The 19,739-nt window shown below is 37.8% G+C and overlaps 2 protein-coding genes across 2 annotated transcripts in view; one reads left to right on the top strand and one right to left on the bottom strand.

Moving 5' to 3' along the window:
* Positions 1–19,726, top strand: part of LOC103516024 — a gene marked incomplete at its 3' end in the record, with an annotated part of 44,059 nt that extends 24,333 nt beyond the window's left edge. The window contains exons 2-10 of the mRNA XM_008480977.3: positions 624–750; positions 847–981; positions 3,209–3,363; positions 3,693–3,822; positions 4,563–4,705; positions 4,979–5,117; positions 5,344–5,666; positions 6,155–6,401; positions 19,582–19,726. Of these exons, the coding sequence (XP_008479199.1) occupies positions 885–981; positions 3,209–3,363; positions 3,693–3,822; positions 4,563–4,705; positions 4,979–5,117; positions 5,344–5,666; positions 6,155–6,401; positions 19,582–19,726 (1,379 nt within the window). The remainder of the gene's footprint in view (positions 1–623; positions 751–846; positions 982–3,208; positions 3,364–3,692; positions 3,823–4,562; positions 4,706–4,978; positions 5,118–5,343; positions 5,667–6,154; positions 6,402–19,581) is intronic.
* LOC113470250 (wiskott-Aldrich syndrome protein family member 2-like) lies at positions 13,280–14,968 on the bottom strand. The gene is made up of 2 exons (XM_026828540.1): positions 14,846–14,968; positions 13,280–14,448 (listed from the first exon to the last, which is right to left on the bottom strand). The coding sequence occupies exons 1-2, from the start codon at positions 14,920–14,922 to the stop codon at positions 13,425–13,427; spliced, it is 1,101 nt and encodes a 366-aa protein (XP_026684341.1). The 5' UTR covers positions 14,923–14,968; the 3' UTR covers positions 13,280–13,424.
* Positions 19,727–19,739: the final 13 nt, after the last annotated feature.

Raw genomic sequence — 19,739 nt, 5'->3', positions numbered from 1 at the left:
TATGACTGTTAAACGTGTACCTACCACACACCTACTCTATACTAACAGTAGTCAACAAAATAGATATGACTGTTAAACGTGTACCTACCACACACCTACTCTATACTAACAGTAGTCGTATCAAAATATTTTTTGACAATAAAAATAGAATGCCTACATTTTGTCGTGTGATATGAATTAAAATTTAATGTTTTCCCCCCGGTTTACCTAACATACTCGTTGTTGAGTCAACACAAACATCGAGAATGAGTTGAAAAGAATTCACTAGGGATAGCGTAGGTGAGCTCAAGCTAGATTACCTACAAAATAGGTATAGTTTTCAGCAAAAAGTTCGGTGTTTTTAGGAGGGATCTTGTTGAGTCAACACAAACATCGAGAATGAGTTGAAAAGAATTCACTAGGGATAGCGTAGGTGAGCTCAAGCTAGATTACCTACGAAACAGGTATAGTTTTCAGCAAAAAGTTCGGTGTTTTTAGGAGAGATCACACTTAGATTTTCCATTTCATTTTTTAGCTTTCTTAAATACATTCATTTTCTTCAGCACCCCATAATATCAAGTCCCAGTTGCCTTTTTGTAACCATGTGAACCATGAGTATTAATTTCATTTAATTTATTTTCTAGCTGACCTTCATCTTTTCGGCCAATGGATGGATCATGGAAGATCTCTTCTCCAGCTACTGGATTTTCCATGACATGACAGCCCGCTTTCAAGAGCTCATTGTATTCTCCATTCAACACTAACTCCTCCATCTCTTTGTGGAAGAAGATCCAATTGAATTAAGTGAACGCCTTGAAGTAAATTGATCTAGGAACTGAGTTACCATTTCTTGTAGCTTATTTCCACATCTCTTTGTGAAAAACCAACAGTGATACCAAGTCAAGATGAAATTCTTAGCCACCTTCTTCGGTCGGATAACGTCCGATTTTCGGCAAAAGGAGTTGCTGACTCTCAAGCTTCTGTTCTTCGTTCATGCTTCAAGTAAGTATTCTTTCATTCTTAAATTAAATGTCTTGATAAAGTATCTTCTTCTTCTTCTTCTTCTTCTTCTTCTTCTTCTTCTTCTTCTTCTTGCCCCTCAATACCCTCCTATCTGATGCCTCCTCTCTTTTCCATCCCTTTTCTCTCAAGTCTTCCTCAACCTTATCAAATTCTCTCCACATCAGTTTTGGTCTTGACAAAGTATGTGTTTACTAAAACTCTCAGTGTACTCTCCTGCCTACTCTATTTACTGTCGTACGTAATTGTGTGACCAATTTTTATATTGTGTTTATCAAATTTATCTTTCCTATTACTCGTCCTTATTTTTTTCGTCAAGTGGCGAGCGACTTCCGGAATAACACAATGTCTAGGTGTACCATTAAATAAATAACATCCTTCTGTATACTCATTCAGCCCATATTGATTGACTGCGATTTTCCTTTCACACACCGGCACCACTTCGTTTCTGAGCTTTACTCCCCAATGATTACATTACACACAAGAGATTATATGCTAGTAATATCAACAGGCTATTGTTTATTACACAAGAACAGGTGTGGACATTTTAGACAGCCGATATGAGAGGCAAGTAATAAGTTATTAGTGATCTAGTAAGTAAGCAACTCTAGTTAACCACTAGCGAATAAGTGATGCCAGTTAAGTGATCCGAGGCGGAACATATCTTGTACCTACTCGTATGTATCTGTGGTAGTAGTGTCATATTCCATCACATTGGTATATTAGGGCAAAGAAAAAGGCATACAGGTATAGCTTCACTAAGGGGGCTCGTCTAATTTATTGTTCATACGAGCCAGTAAAACGGCTTTGCAGAGGCTTTGTTGAAAGCACTTCAACACCTGAAGTAAGACCGTATGTGTGACCGTATAACTATCTGAGAATCCTGAGACTCTCCTGTGCTGTATATGGGTACGGACTTGGACATTTTATATAATGACCTAGTAGATAACACCAGGTATTTCATGAAATGCCTAGGCAAATCATATATAATAAATTATCGATTTCATTGTACACTTTGCCTAAAAACGCTAGGTATTCTATAGAATGCCGGTATTGTATAGATTGCCGGTAACATATATACATAAATTAAAACTAAATGAATACTCTAGTTGCTCTTGGTCGTATGTACCCTAATTTATTGTTCATACGAGCCAGTAAAACGGCTTTGCAGAGGCTTTGTTGGAAGCACTTCAACACCTGAAGTAAGACCGTATGTGATCGTATAACTATCTAAGAATCCTGAGACTCTCCTATATTGTATACGGGTACGGACTTGGACATTTTATATAATGACCTAGATAATACCTGGTATTTCATGAAATGCCTAGACAAATCATACATATATAATAAATTATCGATTTCATTATACACTTTGCCTAAAAACGCTAGGTATTCTATAGAATGCCGGTATTGTATACATTGCCGGTAACATATACATAAAATAAAACTGAATGAATACTCTAGTTGCTCTTGGTCGTATGTACCTAGTTCATACTTATCTCTTCTAGATTTGAACTTTCAATCATGTATCCATATTCTTCTTCTTCTTCTTCTTCTTCTTCTTCTTCTTCTTCTTCTTCTTCTTCTTCTTCTTCTTCTTCTTCTCATTCCCACAGAAAATTGATCTTTCCATGTCAGCCATTTCGAGAACGAACCCCATCTATTTGGGACAAAGTTCGCCCCAGGCGGGAATTGTACCCGCAACTTAGCGATTATAAGGCAGGTGCGCGACCCTCCAAAATCTAAATAGGCTGGCGGACCAAATTATAGATAGGTACCTAATTTTGGGGCTGATTCTAACCTGAACATATCTACGTAGTGTTTTATCATAGTTCAACTCATTATCAAATCATCATACTCCAACATGTAGGCAGACCTGGGTCTAGGTAGATTTAGATTCACACTATTCCCAACGTATTTCATACCTATTCAGCCAGCCTAGTTAGCTTGGTTGGTAGTGCATCTGCCTTGTAAGCGCTAGGCCACGGGTGTGATTCCCGCCCGGGGCGGATTTTATCCTGAACGGGTAATGTTCGTTCTCGGAACGGCTGGCTTTATCCTATCCTGTCTTCCTTCTCTCTTCGATTTCGGGACGATAAGACCTTAGCAGTTACAGTACTCTCTGTCAAACCTCTTGAAAAAATTAGTCATTTCTATTCGACTATTTATTTCCGTAATACTAAAACACCACCATTCTTTCTGCCCTCAGCACTCTACGTTCTATATCCCTATCTGACCATTCACATGAGAGAGTTGGGCATCAATGTGGAAGAAACGGCGATCATGTCTGCCGTCACTCCATGTGTGGCCATTATAATGCCTCCCATAGCGGGCATCATAGCTGATAAGATAGGAAACTTTAAGGTAAATATCTCTCATTATTGTAATCCTTCGGGGATGCCGCAGTAATTCCTTCAGATTTGTAATCCTTCGAGGGTGTCGCAGTAATTTCGTCAAAGATCTCGAATCTGATATGTTACTTTGAATCCCGATGTTGAAAAAATATAGAGCGATTTTGCAATGATTTCTTATTACCTTATACGATTTTGGCGCTTGACGACTCCACTATACAAAGTATGAATATTCCTCATACTTGCAAACTGTGATGAAATTTTGCGTCCGTAAGCACCCTCCATATGAAACTAGTACAATAAGTTCTAATTACATGCTTTTCTTGCTCTGTTCCCTTCCAGGTATTACTAGCTTTATTTTCATCTTTAGGGGGCTGCGTGTCCCTCCTCTTACTTCTTGTTCCTGTGGGAAGAATAACCATCACGTATCCCGAGAGAACAATCGTCAAATTCGGCTGTGATTTTATGACAGGTAAGGCGCTCACTAACTATTGCTTTGACTGTCTTTTTTTTTTACTTATTATTGACTATGACAGGTAAAGGCCCAATCAGGAGCTTAGCTGTAGGGTTGAATAGCCCTAAAGGATGGGTTAAGCTTCTACGAATCTACGATGACAGGTAAAGACTGAGCTTGAAACAATCAAAATTACACAGGTACGTAGGGCAATTATAAATTAATATATCATTACATCCTTCATCGATGACACTTTCTCGTTCGTCTTATTTAAGCGCTGATTGTGTCACTGTCTCAGTGAGTTATAAGCGGTAAATTATAGGGCTAGTAGACTATAATATTGTAGTTTGTCACATAGGTATATATTCTAGAGACAGGCTCAGTTAAGTACGTATTTCCGGTTCGGATCATTTTCAAGGCAAAGGCTTCCCAACTCTTGTTTATATCTTTGCTTGAATTATATCTCAATCCGGTTTATATTTTGTTTGAATTATATCTGGATCCGTTATGTCCTCAGTTATTGCTTATGCCTTGGTTGAATTATTTACCTACTTTTATACCTCAATCCTTTTTGGTTTTTGTCGTTTTGAACGGTCCGAGATATGCACTTTACCTGCCAGTCTTAACTCAGAATAGGCTATATTCTTGTTTATCCTGCCAGAATGAGACTGAAAAGTCCCTTTACTCCCTAAATAGTTACTGGGTGTGATATGTATATTACACCGATGTTCAGAGTTACCCTTACCTTTGTGTTACAGGTGGTGTTACAGGTGATCGGGTAACACTATCACTGGCAGAGGACCACCTGTGTATGCCTGTTACCTCGTACAACATATCGGTGCCTGTCAAATTGGAGGCGTGTGGAATCATCTGCGATAGATTTCAACAAGACTTCGACCTAGTAAGAGTTCACTGTAATATCTCTGAAATGGTCGACCTGTCATAAACAGAAAGACTTAGGATATGTATGTAAATCTAATGAGGAGGGCAGAACAAGAGTTACACTTGTTAGAGCTTACTAGCCCTAATGGATAACCTAATTTGAGTAGACAGTTAGGGCAACTGGAAAGGATCTAAGTTTTTGAAATCTAATAAATCCGGTTGTTTAGTGTCCTTTGGTGCAATATTAAATATATTTGTATCGTGTATGTTTGGATTTATGTTCGGATTGCAGGATGTCAAAAGCTCAAAGAAATTGATCGAAGAGTCCATTGCCATTCTGAGAGCGCGTAGCTATGCTGTCACCGAAGATAGAGGGAACTTTTACTATGAGCTAGCCGCAGAAGACATACCCAAATTATCGACACAAATGGGTAAGAATTCATGCAATTTTTAAGCAAATTCATCTAGAGAAGGAATAATTTCAGGATAAATTCCGCCCCGGGCTGGAATCGAACCCGTGACCTAGCACTTACAAGGCAGACCCTCCTAGCTAACTAGCCTGGCGACCTTCATCTTGGCAAGAAAATGCGTTAGCCTTAGGCGAAGTGAGCTTTTATTACCTACTTAAGTGTACTTACCTCTCTCTTACCTTTTTAGGAGACGCAAGGAATTACCGATTCTTGAAGAATAAAGAACGATTTACTACTTCAGTCCGAAATCTGACCAAGACCAAATACTTCTTCCCCACCAATGGCCTGTACAATTTCAACTGTGATGTCAAGGATTCTGTCTACGTGTGTGACATAAATGAGGAGAACAAGTACTCGAAATCCTACCGTTTTGTCAGCAGAAACTATTCTGTCAAGCTGCAGCCAGTGGATTTCATAAAGACCGGAGTGAGACAATTCAAAATCCTAACGCTGAGTGAACCTAATAGTGCCAAAACTGCATTCCAATCCGTAACCTGTATTGATGATTTGGTAAGTTATTTAATTTATCAGATATAAGGTGCAAGAGACATTGATAAGCGTAGAATACTTATGATGAGTACGTATGATATAAGGTGGCACCTAGTAGTATGTTCTACGTCTTTATGTTAAGAGGAGAACTAATTTGGTAGGTACTTTACTGGAGACCTGAGATAATGATGCTGGTGGGGTTTACCAACTCGGGATTGAAGTGAAACGAGGATTTCCCTATACGAGAATTTCCCAGTTCAACCTCAGATTGAACTCAATCCTGAGACAATCCACGGTGGTACAACTCAACCTTAGAAGATTACAAAAATTCTGATCAAGAAACATAGCAGAACAATAGTAGTTTTAATTAACAAAAGCCAACAGCGCTCTATTTGAAATGAATATTCAATTCTGTTTTGTTAATATTCAATTCCGTTTTGTTAATACTCGATTCCGCTTTGTTATTATTCAATTCGTTTTTATTGATATTCAATTCCGCTTTGTTTCAGAACTTGGCCAGTCGGAATCTTTCCATCTCCGTACCCCTCCTCAACCCAGACAACAATCTGCAAATCTCCACAATTCTCAAAATGGACAAGTGTGAACCATCCTGTCTGGCTACCGTACCTCGGTCCTCAATCTGTTCCAACGGCAAGAACACGGTTGAATTTGATGTGTCTCTAACGTTTTGGACATACTTGATAATCCGCGTCCTTATTGGAATCATTGGAGGGACAGCTTTCGCCATGTTTGAAGGTATGAGTGGCTGCTATGAGTAGAAACTTTAGCTTTAGACTAAATAGACATTTTAAATGGCCAGCCTAGTTAGCTTGGTTGGTAGCGCGTCTGCCTTGTAAGCGCTAGGCCGCGGGTTCGATTCCCGCCCGGGACGTATTTTATCCTGAACGGATAATGTTTGTTCTCGGAACGGCTGGCTTTCTCCTATCCTCCCCTACTCTTGTCTTTCGGGACGATAAGACCTTGGCAGTTGTTCCCTCTAGCAAACGTGTTGAATAAAAAAAACTACGAGATCTGTGTGGTAGGTTTCTATTCTTTCCCTGAAACAATACATAATGTGCAGTAGAGTTGTGTTCAACGTATGGACCGGATACATGGCGAAACGTGGAGTCACGCTAAACACCGGAGTGATGAACTCCAAGCTGACGCTAGGCTAGTTGAAATTTTCAACCAATGTCCGTTCATTAATTTAAGCTATTTAAGTCCTAAATCCACAATGTCCATTATAATTATCAAGTTAGCATTATTGTTTGGAATAATTCGCTCGACTAAACGAGAGATCAGCAAACTTGTGGCGTATAGTGATCACATGCTGTATGTTAGCAAGGAGCTCACTAATAAGGAAATGTCTTATAAAACAAAAACCTTAGTAACATCAGCATTATTGCACCGTGAAATTTTGCTAACAGATAAGGAACGTAGGCCATACTCTATTATTAGTCTGTTAAATAGATTCAAGAGGTATTTATTAGCGTAATTTTCAGATGTCACACATACCTCTCCAGTGTAATTTTCAGACCTTAATGGAAAAATATGTTCCCCAAAATGAAATAGAGTCTAAAAATCTAAATGTACCCGTTCCCAATGGATAACTGAAGTGAAGCAACGTTGTGCGTGGCTAATATCCGAAAGGGTGACAATCTGAATAACCACGTACTACTAACTTTACCCGGATCCACTCAGGCTGGGTAGCAATTATACATTGACGTTAAACGCCCCAGATAAGGAACGTAGGCCATACTCTATTATTAGTCTGTTAAATAGATTCAAGAGGTATTTATTAGCGTAATTTTCAGATGTCACACATACCTCTCCAGTGTAATTTTCAGACCTTAATGGAAAAATATGTTCCCCAAAATGAAATTATCAAGATCATGAGCATAGTTATTTCAACAACGTATCACCTAGGTACTACTTTTACAAATTCATTTTATTGACAAAGGAGAACTTTTGGTATAAAATCTCAGTATGCAATATACTGTTTTCCGAAATCTGACCAAGACCAAATACTTCTTCCCCACCAATGGCCTGTACAATTTCAACTGTGATGTCAAGGATTCTGTCTACGTGTGTGACATAAATGAGGAGAACAAGTACTCGAAATCCTACCGTTTTGTCAGCAGAAACTATTCTGTCAAGCTGCAGCCAGTGGATTTCATAAAGACCGGAGTGAGACAATTCAAAATCCTAACGCTGAGTGAACCTAATAGTGCCAAAACTGCATTCCAATCCGTAACCTGTATTGATGATTTGGTAAGTTATTTAATTTATCAGATATAAGGTGCAAGAGACATTGATAAGCGTAGAATACTTATGATGAGTACGTATGATATAAGGTGGCACCTAGTAGTATGTTCTACGTCTTTATGTTAAGAGGAGAACTAATTTGGTAGGTACTTTACTGGAGACCTGAGATAATGATGCTGGTGGGGTTTACCAACTCGGGATTGAAGTGAAACGAGGATTTCCCTATACGAGAATTTCCCAGTTCAACCTCAAGGAATGATAAGTTCACCCCTGTCTGGCATCTTGATAGACTACGCCAGTAGAGGAAAAGGATATACTGACTTCAGGTAATGAAAAAATAAGCGGAAAATATCACAATTTTTTACTGTAAACCTGGTTCAGCCAATACAAAATCGCCACAAAACCAACACATGAACAATACAAGGAGCTTGGTCAAAACCATGACTAACTTGAAGCCATTTTGATTTTACAAATCATCGCTCATTATCGAACTAATAGTCACCACTGTACTTGAAGTTGGCAGTATCTCAGTGTCCACTGTAGACATCAAAGGTAATTTCTCTTGGCATTCTTTCCCACAGGCCTGCATTCTATTTATACGCCGCCCTGAAGCTTATCAGCGGTGCCCTCATGCTTTGCATCAACTTGGAATTCAAAGCCCCGGCTACTAATGTTCTTACTGATGTCATCACGGTGCTGAGAAACATTTTTGGTAGGAATATTCCTTATAAGGTCTAGGTGTGCAATAAGAAAGGATTTTGCGAAAATCTAAACCGATCCTGAGCTAGTAACATAAAAGAATTAGATCATTACGTAGTAATGACAATATTTTTAAGCTATCTTATGTATAACATAAAAGAATTATTAGTTAGATTATAAAATCAAGATCCATTCACTCATTCACATTTCATATTCACAGATTCACCCACTGATCGCTCTATCTCCTGAACCACAACACCTAGAAAGCTGAAATTTGGTAGGAATATTCCTTATAAGGTCTAGGTGTGCAATAAGAAAGGATTTTGCGAAAATCTAAACCGATCCTGAGCTAGTAACATAATAGAATTAGATCATTACGTAGTAATGACAATATACATGTGCGGATTTCAAATTAATCTTGAAAAATTGCTGGCAAGAAAAGCACCGCTATTAATTCCTCTGCCTAGGACACCTAGGTGTAATCATTAATACTATTAATAGTATTAAATTGCCACTCAACACTGATCGCGGAAACCACAGGAAAGATTTCGCACGAGTTTCGTAATTTGTTACCGGAAACTTGATAATATTACCTTACGCGTACCTACAGTATGATGTGCTATGTACATTGTACAGTCATCTATATCTATAAAATAAAAAGTCTCTATGGAACTATTGGAGAAATAAAGGTAAAGACAATAATTTTAAGAGCAAGACATATAAGAAAGAAATTTACAAACTGGTACCTATGTAGCACCATTCACATCTAATAAACATACTCCAAGTGTAGCACCTATTTAGAAATTATCTTTCTCTTCTTCCTAACCTCATTATCCCTGATCCTAAATCATTGTTTTAAGATTCAGATTTAAAATTCAGTGAAATTACCTCAGTAAAACTTACCCCGGAATCCCTTGGTCTTCTTTCGACTCCAGATCATCTTCGCCAAGAAGCTGAGAGGTCCATGGAAGAATCAACATCAATTTGGGTTATGTAGAGTGCAAAACTGACGGGCTCAGAGACATTTAGGTCTGGAGGAGGTTCTGGCTTAGAATGAAGACGAGACACTGTGGACAACGCCTTGCACTACTTGGTAGACACATGTGCTCAATTAGGATAAGTAAACTAAATATTGGACATCTCTAATACAATATCAGGGACAGATAAGCAGAACACAAAAATACGAGAAGGTGTCTAGTGTCTTTAATGTTGTTTGACCACAGAAATATGGTCATTCATTTTGATTTGTGAATTTTGGGGCTAGATTCGACACCGAAAATAGCTGTTTGAATCTGTTTAGGGTTTCGATCGTGATTCTAGCCTTCTTCTACACCGATTTTTAGGACAAATGGATGTTATTTTGTTATTATAGGCAAACCGTTTTAGGTTCACCTGCCCTACTATCATTTTGCTCCAGATTGGTGTTAATTTGTTCGGTAAATAATCAGGAAGTTCCTACTAATTCTGACTTACTGAAGAGTAGACAACACCATACAATGTAGATAGGATTTAGTGTACATGTACATTGATATTTCATGCCCACGACCCCAAGCACTTCACTCTAAAGTAATACACTCCCCAAAAAATTACTCTAAGGCAGTTTATGCACCTCACCAGATAGGTAATTAACGAATTTGGAAAAAAAACCTTTGATTCATTTAGTCCTGAGACTAACACGGTCATTGGGTTTCAAGTCCTAGGTCGAACTGAGATTCCATGCCATTCGCCCAAGAAACACAATTTAAAAAGAAGTGCTGAAAAAGGATATTTTCTTTTGAACTTGCATTATCCATTTATCTCTAATATCTACCATTCAGGATAGTATTTTGTAGTACGTACCTTCTTACAATCTAACAATCTTCCTAAATATTTTGCATCAAGAAGAACCAAGACCATCAGCAAGTATTTGAGTAAAAGCGTTCAAAGTACATCTTAGCTATAGCTTTTTGTTACCAATAGGGAATACCGAGTAGGTAGGTATTGCCGAGAGTTTGGTGACGGTGAACCGGGTGAACTAGGCAAGTTTGTAATTTTAATTATAGGGCAGGATTGTACAGAAACTGACAAATAAAACTTTGTGCTTTGTTGAAGACGAAGTACATGCAGCCTGTTAATACCATGGTGGCTGCAAATAGTTGGTAGGTGATTTTGGTGCCAAATCCTTTCATCAGGTAACCACCGATCAAACTGCCTGCTCCTTTGCCTGCAAATTGAAAGTGAAGAAATTTTAGACATAGGTACGTTAAAACCTGTTGGAGGATCTGCATGAAGTGACGATCCAAATAAGATACAAAAATTACTAAACTGCTAACTAATAGTTGCTGCTAGAAAAGATAAAGCATCATTTGAACCAAAAAAAGCTATAACTCACCAACGCCATAATAAATTCCACCCAACAACCCTTGCACACTGGAATCAGTAGTATTGGTGGATAATTTTGCTGCATAGGTGACAGCAGCTGTGAAAGCCAGGGACGAAGTGATAGACTCCATGGCCTCGAAGATTAAACACTGCCAAGCTTCAGTGATCATGGAGTAGCCTGAAAGAGAGAATGGATTCTTTAATAACATAAATGGGAATGTCAGCCTTAAGCTGATTATTTATAATTATAACACAGCATAGGTACCAATCAAAAAATTGTGGATCCTTGGATATTTCGTTTAAAATAAAGGTCAGTAACCTTACAGATCTCAAAAGTTACTTGGAAATTTTGGAGACAGTTAAAAATTTGATTAAATTACTAGATAAATCCAATTTTGAAATGCCCACTCACCAATGAGTCGGATTGCGTAGAACAAGAAGCCAATGAAAATGACATTGGCGTGACCGAACTTCTCAATAATGGGCCCTGACATCACCAACAATGGCAGACCAGCAATTCCGCCAATAGTGATGGTAATGCCCATCAGAGATCTAAGAATTGCACCAAAAAGAAGGTGAGTGATTGACCATTGAAGAAAATGCTTTTGTTGTGGTGTAAACTCTGGTCTTAACCAGTTAATAATAAAATGTTCTTGTTGTTGTTCTCTTTAGTTCGATGAAGACCTTTGTATAATTAGGGAGCAACCCTGCGTATTTATTAAATAAAATAAATGAGACAAGGGACCAACGATGAAGATTTAGTGTACATGTACATTGATATTTCATGCCCACGACCCCAAGCACTTCACTCTAAAGTAATACACTCCCCAAAAAATTACTCTAAAGCAATTTATGCACCTCATTTTGGGGCGGTTCTCGGAAACTTAGTCTAGCACAGGTACCTATACGATTTTTTATTCGTGAACAGCCAGCCTAGTTAGCTTGGTTGGTAGCACGTCTGGCTTTCTCCTATCCTGTCTTCTTTCTCCGATTTCGGGACGATGAGATCTTAGCAGTTACTGTTCCCTCTGTCAAACCTCACACCAAATACTTAACGTTTCAGTTATCGCTGACCAAGAACGACCTGACACTGGCCAACATGAACAATAACAACATTCTCCCCACGCCACCCCCAAGCTACAAAAACATTGCGCCTAATGGAGCCAACGTGAACGAAGCATTTGTAAAAGATGAAAATTGTAACGAAACTACAAACCCATCTCAAAGATAACACTCGATATGAATAATTCTGGGAAGAGCTTGAGACCTCTGATCCAAGGTACACTGACAGGAATCTGCAGGAAAAGTAAGTTCTGACCTTTTGTGGGATTCTGTAATGAGCTTTGTGCTTTTAAAGCTACATTTCTTCTTGGTCGGGAAGTGTGGATTGACAAAACCTTACGAAGGTGCAGAGTATGTTAGGCATGTGTTATTATTCCTCGACAGAAGTGGTTAAATTTTGCCAAAGGTAGATGAGAAGGTTGTGTAGGGTACACAACTTTATTTGGCAGATACGTCTCAAGTTTGGTTAAATTTAAACACTTCTGGTCAGGTTTACTAAAAAGTGCTTAACATTGAAAGGAGTTACAAATAAAAATACAACGATTTTATTATTATCGTATTGAATTGATTAAAGTGGTGAAAAAAAGACGACGTAAAAATCAAACATTGATTTACAAAACTGTGATAAATTCTATGCATTTCATTTCTTAATATGTATCTTCCATTACGTATTTTCACAAAAAGTAATCTTATTATTGGTATACGACTAGGTATTATTTGTTACCTGAAGCATAATTTTGTTACCAGAATGTATAAAATATATTTTTGATTCATTTCAAACCTAAAAAATATATCTTTTTTTTTTATTTATTTATATTTATTTGAGTGTGCAATATATCTTTTTCTTTATGTCTTACTACCTTTGTAGAAGCTAATCTAGAGTCTAAAAATCTAAATGTACCCGTTCCCAATGGATAACTGAAGTGAAGCAACGTTGTGCGTGGCTAATATCCGAAAGGGTGACAATCTGAATAACCACGTACTACTAACTTTACCCGGATCCACTCAGGCTGGGTAGCAATTATACATTGACGTTAAACGCCCACTAGTTTTAAGCTATCTTATGTATAACATAAAAGAATTATTAGTTAGATTATAAAATCAAGATCCATTCACTCATTCACATTTCATATTCACAGATTCACCCACTGATCGCTCTATCTCCTGAACCACAACACCTAGAAAGCTGAAATTTGGTAGGAATATTCCTTATAAGGTCTAGGTGTGCAATAAGAAAGGATTTTGCGAAAATCTAAACCGATCCTGAGCTAGTAACATAATAGAATTAGATCATTACGTAGTAATGACAATATAATTATTTTATATACAGCCTATGATTAGGCTTTAAGTTTGTGTCTAGTCTGTGGAACTTGAAAATCGGAGACCTTTTCACTACTGCACAGATCGCATTACTGTAGCCAGAAGCTCCTCCATGTCATTGAAATCTCTACTGGTGAACAACCCCATTCTGATCAGATCCCTACCAGACACAACAGCCGCGTTGTGAAGCAAATGAGGAAACTTGAGCTTGTGTCGCGCGATAGCTTTCAGCACCAAATAGCCCACGTAGATAACAAAGTAAATGCTAAAATAGAGCGGGATGTACCAGAGTTTCCGACCCAGGAAGAAGTAGGTGAACTCGGCGGCTTTCTCTTTCTCCTCTTCACTTGGAGGGGGAGGAGGAGGAATGGGGTATGAGTAACCAGGTTGTGGCTCAGGGGGGAGATAGCCAGGTTTAGGTGGGAGGTATTCAGGTTTAGGAGGGAGGTAGGTTGGTGGAGGAGGAGGTGGTGGGGGGTAAGAGTAGGCTGGTGGCAGATATGTTGGTTCGGGAGGAAGATAAGTTGGTTTAGGAGGAAGATAATTCGGTTTCGGTGGTAGATAATTCGGCTCAGGTGGTTTGTCGATCTTATAAGGTTCATCTGTTTGTTTAATGTTTGAACCGGGCGGTATGTATATCCATGGGACGTATATTGTTTTCAGAGAGTTAGAAAAGTTTGTTGTAGGCACTGGAGGAGTAGTGGTGGTAGGTGGAGGTGTTGGTATGGTAGACTGGATAAAAGCAACGTATTCTGGTTGATTGTTCTCCGGGAAATCCAGGCTTTGAAAAGACACTTGATTGACAAGATTTGGAATGATTTCACCAGCGTGTGATTCTGGTTGTTCCTGGAAATTTGCCTCCTGAGGCATTTCATTCCGGAATCCACCATCAAAGTTCTGCTGATTGGATTGAAAGAAAATCGCCTGTGTGTTTTGGTTTTGTTGTGTCAGCTGGTTTGGTCTTCCCTGTCCTTTCTTCACATGGTGAATGACAACCGGATGGAATCTGTCTTGTATGCCGTCCATCTTGTTTGGTCTCCAATCCTCACTGATGTCTTGCTTACTGTACTTGACATCGTTCTGAATTCGATTCTGTCTGAAAGTTGAAAAGTTTCATAGAAAGTGATGATCTAGTTCAAAATTTTCAACCTTGAATGTCCTAAACACTTCATTTGGACCGTCTAAAACACGATAACATTACCTAGGTACTTATTCTTCTAGAAACTAGACAGACCTCAAAACAAGGTGTAGGGTCAACCGGGGTAATTAAGAACACTTTTTACTCCTATTATTATTCTTCTAGAAACTAGACAGACCTCAAAACAAGGTGTAGGGTCAACCGGGGTAATTAAGAACACTTTTTACTCCTATTAAAAAAAGTTTTATGTCAAGAGAAAAACCAATGGTTAGAAATTCTGCTATTTAATTATTATTTAACCTTCTTCCATTTGATTTTCTATTCAGGATCAAGGAGATATGTGGCAGGTACTTACTGTAAACCTGGTTCAGCCAATACAAAATCGCCACAAAACCAACACATGAACAATACAAGGAGCTTGGTCAAAACCATGACTAACTTGAAGCCATTTTGATTTTACAAATCATCTTATTGAACCAATAGTCACCACTGTACTTGAAGTTGGCAGTAAGAAGGTACTGTTAGACAAACAACAAATTTAAGTGGCCCGTTTCAGAGTTTAAGTAAACAAAGAATATAGAGCTCTCTGCTACACTTGTTAGTAACACGTAGCCTCTTCATGTCTGATCTTTTGTCTGGCTTCATAGGTTTTCTTTTTAAAATCAACATTGTTCTTGTCTTCAAAGTTTTATTTGTCAGTTTCTGTACAATCCTGCCCTATAATTAAAATTACAAACTTGCCTAGTTTACCCGGTTCACCGTCACCAAACTCTCGGCAATACCTACTCGGTATTCCCTATTGGTAACAAAAAGCTATAGCTAAGATGTACTTTGAACGCTTTTACTCATATACTTGCTGATGGTCTTGGTTCTTCTTGATGCAAAATATTTAGGAAGATTGTTAGATTGTAAGAAGGTACATACTACAAAATACTATCCTGAATGGTAGATATTAGAGATAAATGGATAATGCAAGTTCGAAAGAAAATATCCTTTTTCAGCAATTCTTTTTAAATTGTGTTTCTTGGGCGAATGGCATGGAATCTCAGTTTGACCTAGGACTTGAAACCCAATGACCGTGTTAGTCTCAGGACTAAATGAATCAAAGGTTTTTTTTCCAAATTCGTTAATTATGGTCTATCGCTCTACATTGTGTGGTGTTGTCTACTCTTCAGTAAGTCAGAATTAGTAGGAACTTCCTGATTATTTACCGAACAAATTAACACCAATCTGGAGCAAAATGGTAGTAGGGCAGGTGAACCTAAAGCGGTTTGCCTATAATAACAAAATAACATCCATTTGTCTTAAAAATCGGTGTAGAAGAAGGCTAGAATCACGATCGAAACCCTAAACGGATTGAAACAGCTATTTTCGGTATCGAATCTAGCCCCAAAATTCACAAATCAAAATGAATGACCATATTTCTGTGGTCAAACAATAGTAAAGACACTAGACACTTTCTCGTATTTTTGTGTTCTGCTTATCTGTCCTTGATATTGTATTAGAGATGTCCAATATTTAGTTTACTTATCCTAATTGAGCACATATTAGTTTGAAGTTTACTACTTTGCTGCAACCACTCATCACATGGTCAGACCTCAGGCAATGCGGATTTAGTCTGATTAAAAAAAAAAAATGTAAATGCAGTTTCTTTCTGTTATTATGTCACAACTTTGGTGCTCACTGCAGCATTGCGAGCACATATTGTGTCTACCAAGTAGTGCAAGGCGTTGTCCACAGTGTCTCGTCTTCATTCTAAGCCAGAACCTCCTCCAGACCTAAATGTCTCTGAGCCCGTCAGTTTTGCACTCTACATAACCCAAATTGATGTTGATTCTTCCATGGACCTCTCAGCTTCTTGGCGAAGATGATCTGGAGTCGAAAGAAGACCAAGGGATTCCGGGGTAAGTTTTATTGAGGTAATTTCACTGAATTTGAAATCTGAATCTTAAAACAATGATTTAGGACCAGGGATAATGAGGTTAAGAAGAAGAGAAAGATAATTTCTAAATAGGTGCTACACTTGGAGTAGGTATGTTTATTAGATGTGAATGGTGCTACATAGGTACCAGTTTGTAAATTTCTTTCTTATATGTCTTGCTTTTAAAATTATTGTCTTTACCTTTATTTCTCCAATAGTTCCATAGAGGCTATTTATTTTATAGATGTACACAACACATCATACTGTAAGTACGCGTAAGGTAATATTATCAAGTTTCCGGTAACAAATTACGAAACTCGTGCGAAATCTTTCCTGTGGTCTCCGCGATCAGTGTTGAGTAGCAATTTAATACTATTAATGGTATTATAGATATATTACACCTAGGTGTCCTAGGCAGAGGAATTAATAGCGGTGCTTTTCTTGCCAGCAATTTTTCAAGATTAATTTGAAATCCGCACATGGTAGGTGTTCTTCGGACGGAACCTCGTGGTCTATTAAGTTATTTGACCGCAGGAACCTGAGATGTATAGTCGCCATGTTGAAAATCCTAGCTGACCTTCTTGAGTTCATTGATTGACTTTGACTTATGGAACTTTCTTATCAAAATAAAAGATAGTCATAACTTTGAATTACTTCCTTCGTAAGAGTTAACCCTGACCGGCTCGTGTTTAGCGAAGTAAGTGAGAAGCTGACTTACTCGAAGATGAGGAAACAATGATGAAGATAATAACGCCACCGCCCTTAATCCAGCTTTTGTACTTATAGGTAGAGATTTGTTCTAAATATGTGGATATATAAGTAGATAATATTGCTTCTTGGAATTACCTACATTGTCTTGGAAGTAGACATATTTTTAGTACGTATAAAGGTAAATGTTGTTTGGAAGTACGAATAAGTGGCTACAGTTAGTATACGAGTGACTCGTACATAGCCTTCGTAAGAGTTAACCCTGACCGGCTCGTGTTTAGCGAAGTAAGTGAGAAGCTGACTTACTCGAAGATGAGGAAACAATGATGAAGGTAATAACGCCACCGCCCTTAATCCAGCTTTTGTAGTTATAGGTAGAGATTTGTTTTAAATATGTGGATATATAAGTTAGTAGATAATATTGCTTCTTGGAATTACCTACAAATTGTCTTGGAAGTAGACATATTTTTAGTACGTAAAGGTAAATGTTGTTTGGAAGTACGAATAAGTGGCTACAGTTAGTATACGAGTGACTCGTACATAGATGTACCTATCTACTATCGTCAGAGAATGGTTTTAGTGAGTTTTTCTAAAGATGATTCCTATGGTTCAGTGTCTTCGTACATAGATGTACCTATCTACTATCGTCAGAGAATGGTTTTAGTGAGTTTTTCTAAAGATGATTCCTATGGTTCAGTGTCTGGTAAGTATTAAGTTTGAAGTAATTGTTAAACTCAGGGTTAAACTGCACTTGCGCTGTCGATCCTGCAAGTCAGTAGATCCGCTGGTTCGATACCAATAACTCTCATGGGACGCAACTCAATGACCACTTATCTAATAGCACTATGCATCATAAACTTTTATGGACTTTGAATTTTTTCGTTAACCATTTCAATGCTAATATGATGAAGAACACGTTCCCCGCTAATGGGGTCACGATTCTGCTAATGACTCTCCCTGGAGGGCAATTCAAGTTACAACAATTAAAACATTAAATTTTATAATGGCCGAGGTGGTAATCCGAGATGTATGAGTCTGATTGCATAAAAAATTAATCGTTAAACAAAAGGGAACAACGTCTATCGGTTTTCAAGATCGCCATGGGTAACGGGACTATTGCAGTCTGGTTTAATTGTTTTATTTGCTTATTTGAAGAAGAAATATATCCGTATAATGCTAGTACCTCTGTACCACTGATTCTGTAATGAAGATAAATAATGTGAGTAAAATAGAGTTCCTTCTTTTCAAGAAAGGTAAATATTAGACCAAGTGACTATTGCGAGGATTTGCTAGATAAGATATCCTTGCTAAAATTAGGTATTTGCAGAAAAAGATCTTAATTCAGAAAGAAAATATTACGAAATTATCTTGCAAATAGTTTGAAGTTTACTACTTTGCTGCAACCACTCATCACATGGTCAGACCTCAGGCAATGCGGATTTAGTCTGATTACGACAAATCGAGGGAATTCGTACAACCCGTATTTACAGGTAAGACAAAATGGTTTTTATTTTATTTCTTCAAAAATGTATTATAAAATGTTTTATTGAGGTGTGTTCATTAGTTACACCCCGTCGTGTTCTTACACATGTAAGGGTAAGAACAGTGATGGTTTAAAAGCGATAAATAAAGAAAAAAATAAATTAATTATTAATAATAGGTAATTACCTACATTAAATCACTTTTTTTGTCACTTGCTGAGTTATTTTTCTTCTTCTTAATTTTGCAGTAGGCAGATAGGTAGGTATCTATACCTTCTAGGCAGCTCCACTGCTGTAGATAACCATTTCACCGGGCGCTATTCCTATAGGACAAAATGTAAACCCCAAGATCTTTGATTAAAGGGTTGTGGAAATGAAATTTAGTGCCTTTGTATCCCGATCCACATATCATCTACTGTCCCTACTCGTATGCATGTACTTGTACCTACAATTTGTTGTCGGAGTCACAAACATTCATGTTCAATCCTTCAAACTGCCGGATTCATGAAAAAGAAAGACAGTTTTGGCGAAAGTACATAGTTGCATACCTATAAAGAATAGAAATCTGGTCATTTAGACAAAAAAAATGTTCAAGTCATGTTGAACCTGATTTTAAATTTTGAAGCTTAAGTACACAGAGCGAGATCACGTTTCTTAAAAAATTGACATCTTGTCACCACTTATCCAAACCATACGTGTTTTTGCTCTTTACGAGAATACGTCTTTTAGAAATACATAATTATATTCAAAGATTAGTGATGTTAACCTCGAATTATCTTTCGCAATACTTCAAGGCACATTTATCAAGATCATGAGCATAGTTATTTCAACAACGTATCACCTAGGTACTACTTTTACAAATTCATTTTATTGACAAAAGAACTTTTGGTTTAAAATCTCAGTATGCAATATAGCCTACTGTTCTCTTTCTGAAACCCTAATTCCCTATACCACCTTAAATTTGTACATTCTATTTTCCAGGTGCTGTCATTGCTATCCTGAGGGAACATAAAGGGGACTATGGACTGCAAAGGATCTACGCCTCCATTGGAGGAATGATAAGTTCACCCCTGTCTGGCATCTTGATAGACTACGCCAGTAGAGGAAAAGGATATACTGACTTCAGGTAATGAAAAAAT

This window comes from Diaphorina citri, unplaced genomic scaffold (genome assembly GCF_000475195.1).
Source record: "Diaphorina citri unplaced genomic scaffold, Diaci psyllid genome assembly version 1.1 scaffold1466, whole genome shotgun sequence".
NCBI lineage: Eukaryota > Metazoa > Arthropoda > Insecta > Hemiptera > Psyllidae > Diaphorina > Diaphorina citri.
This window is presented reverse-complemented; position numbering and strand designations above follow the sequence as displayed.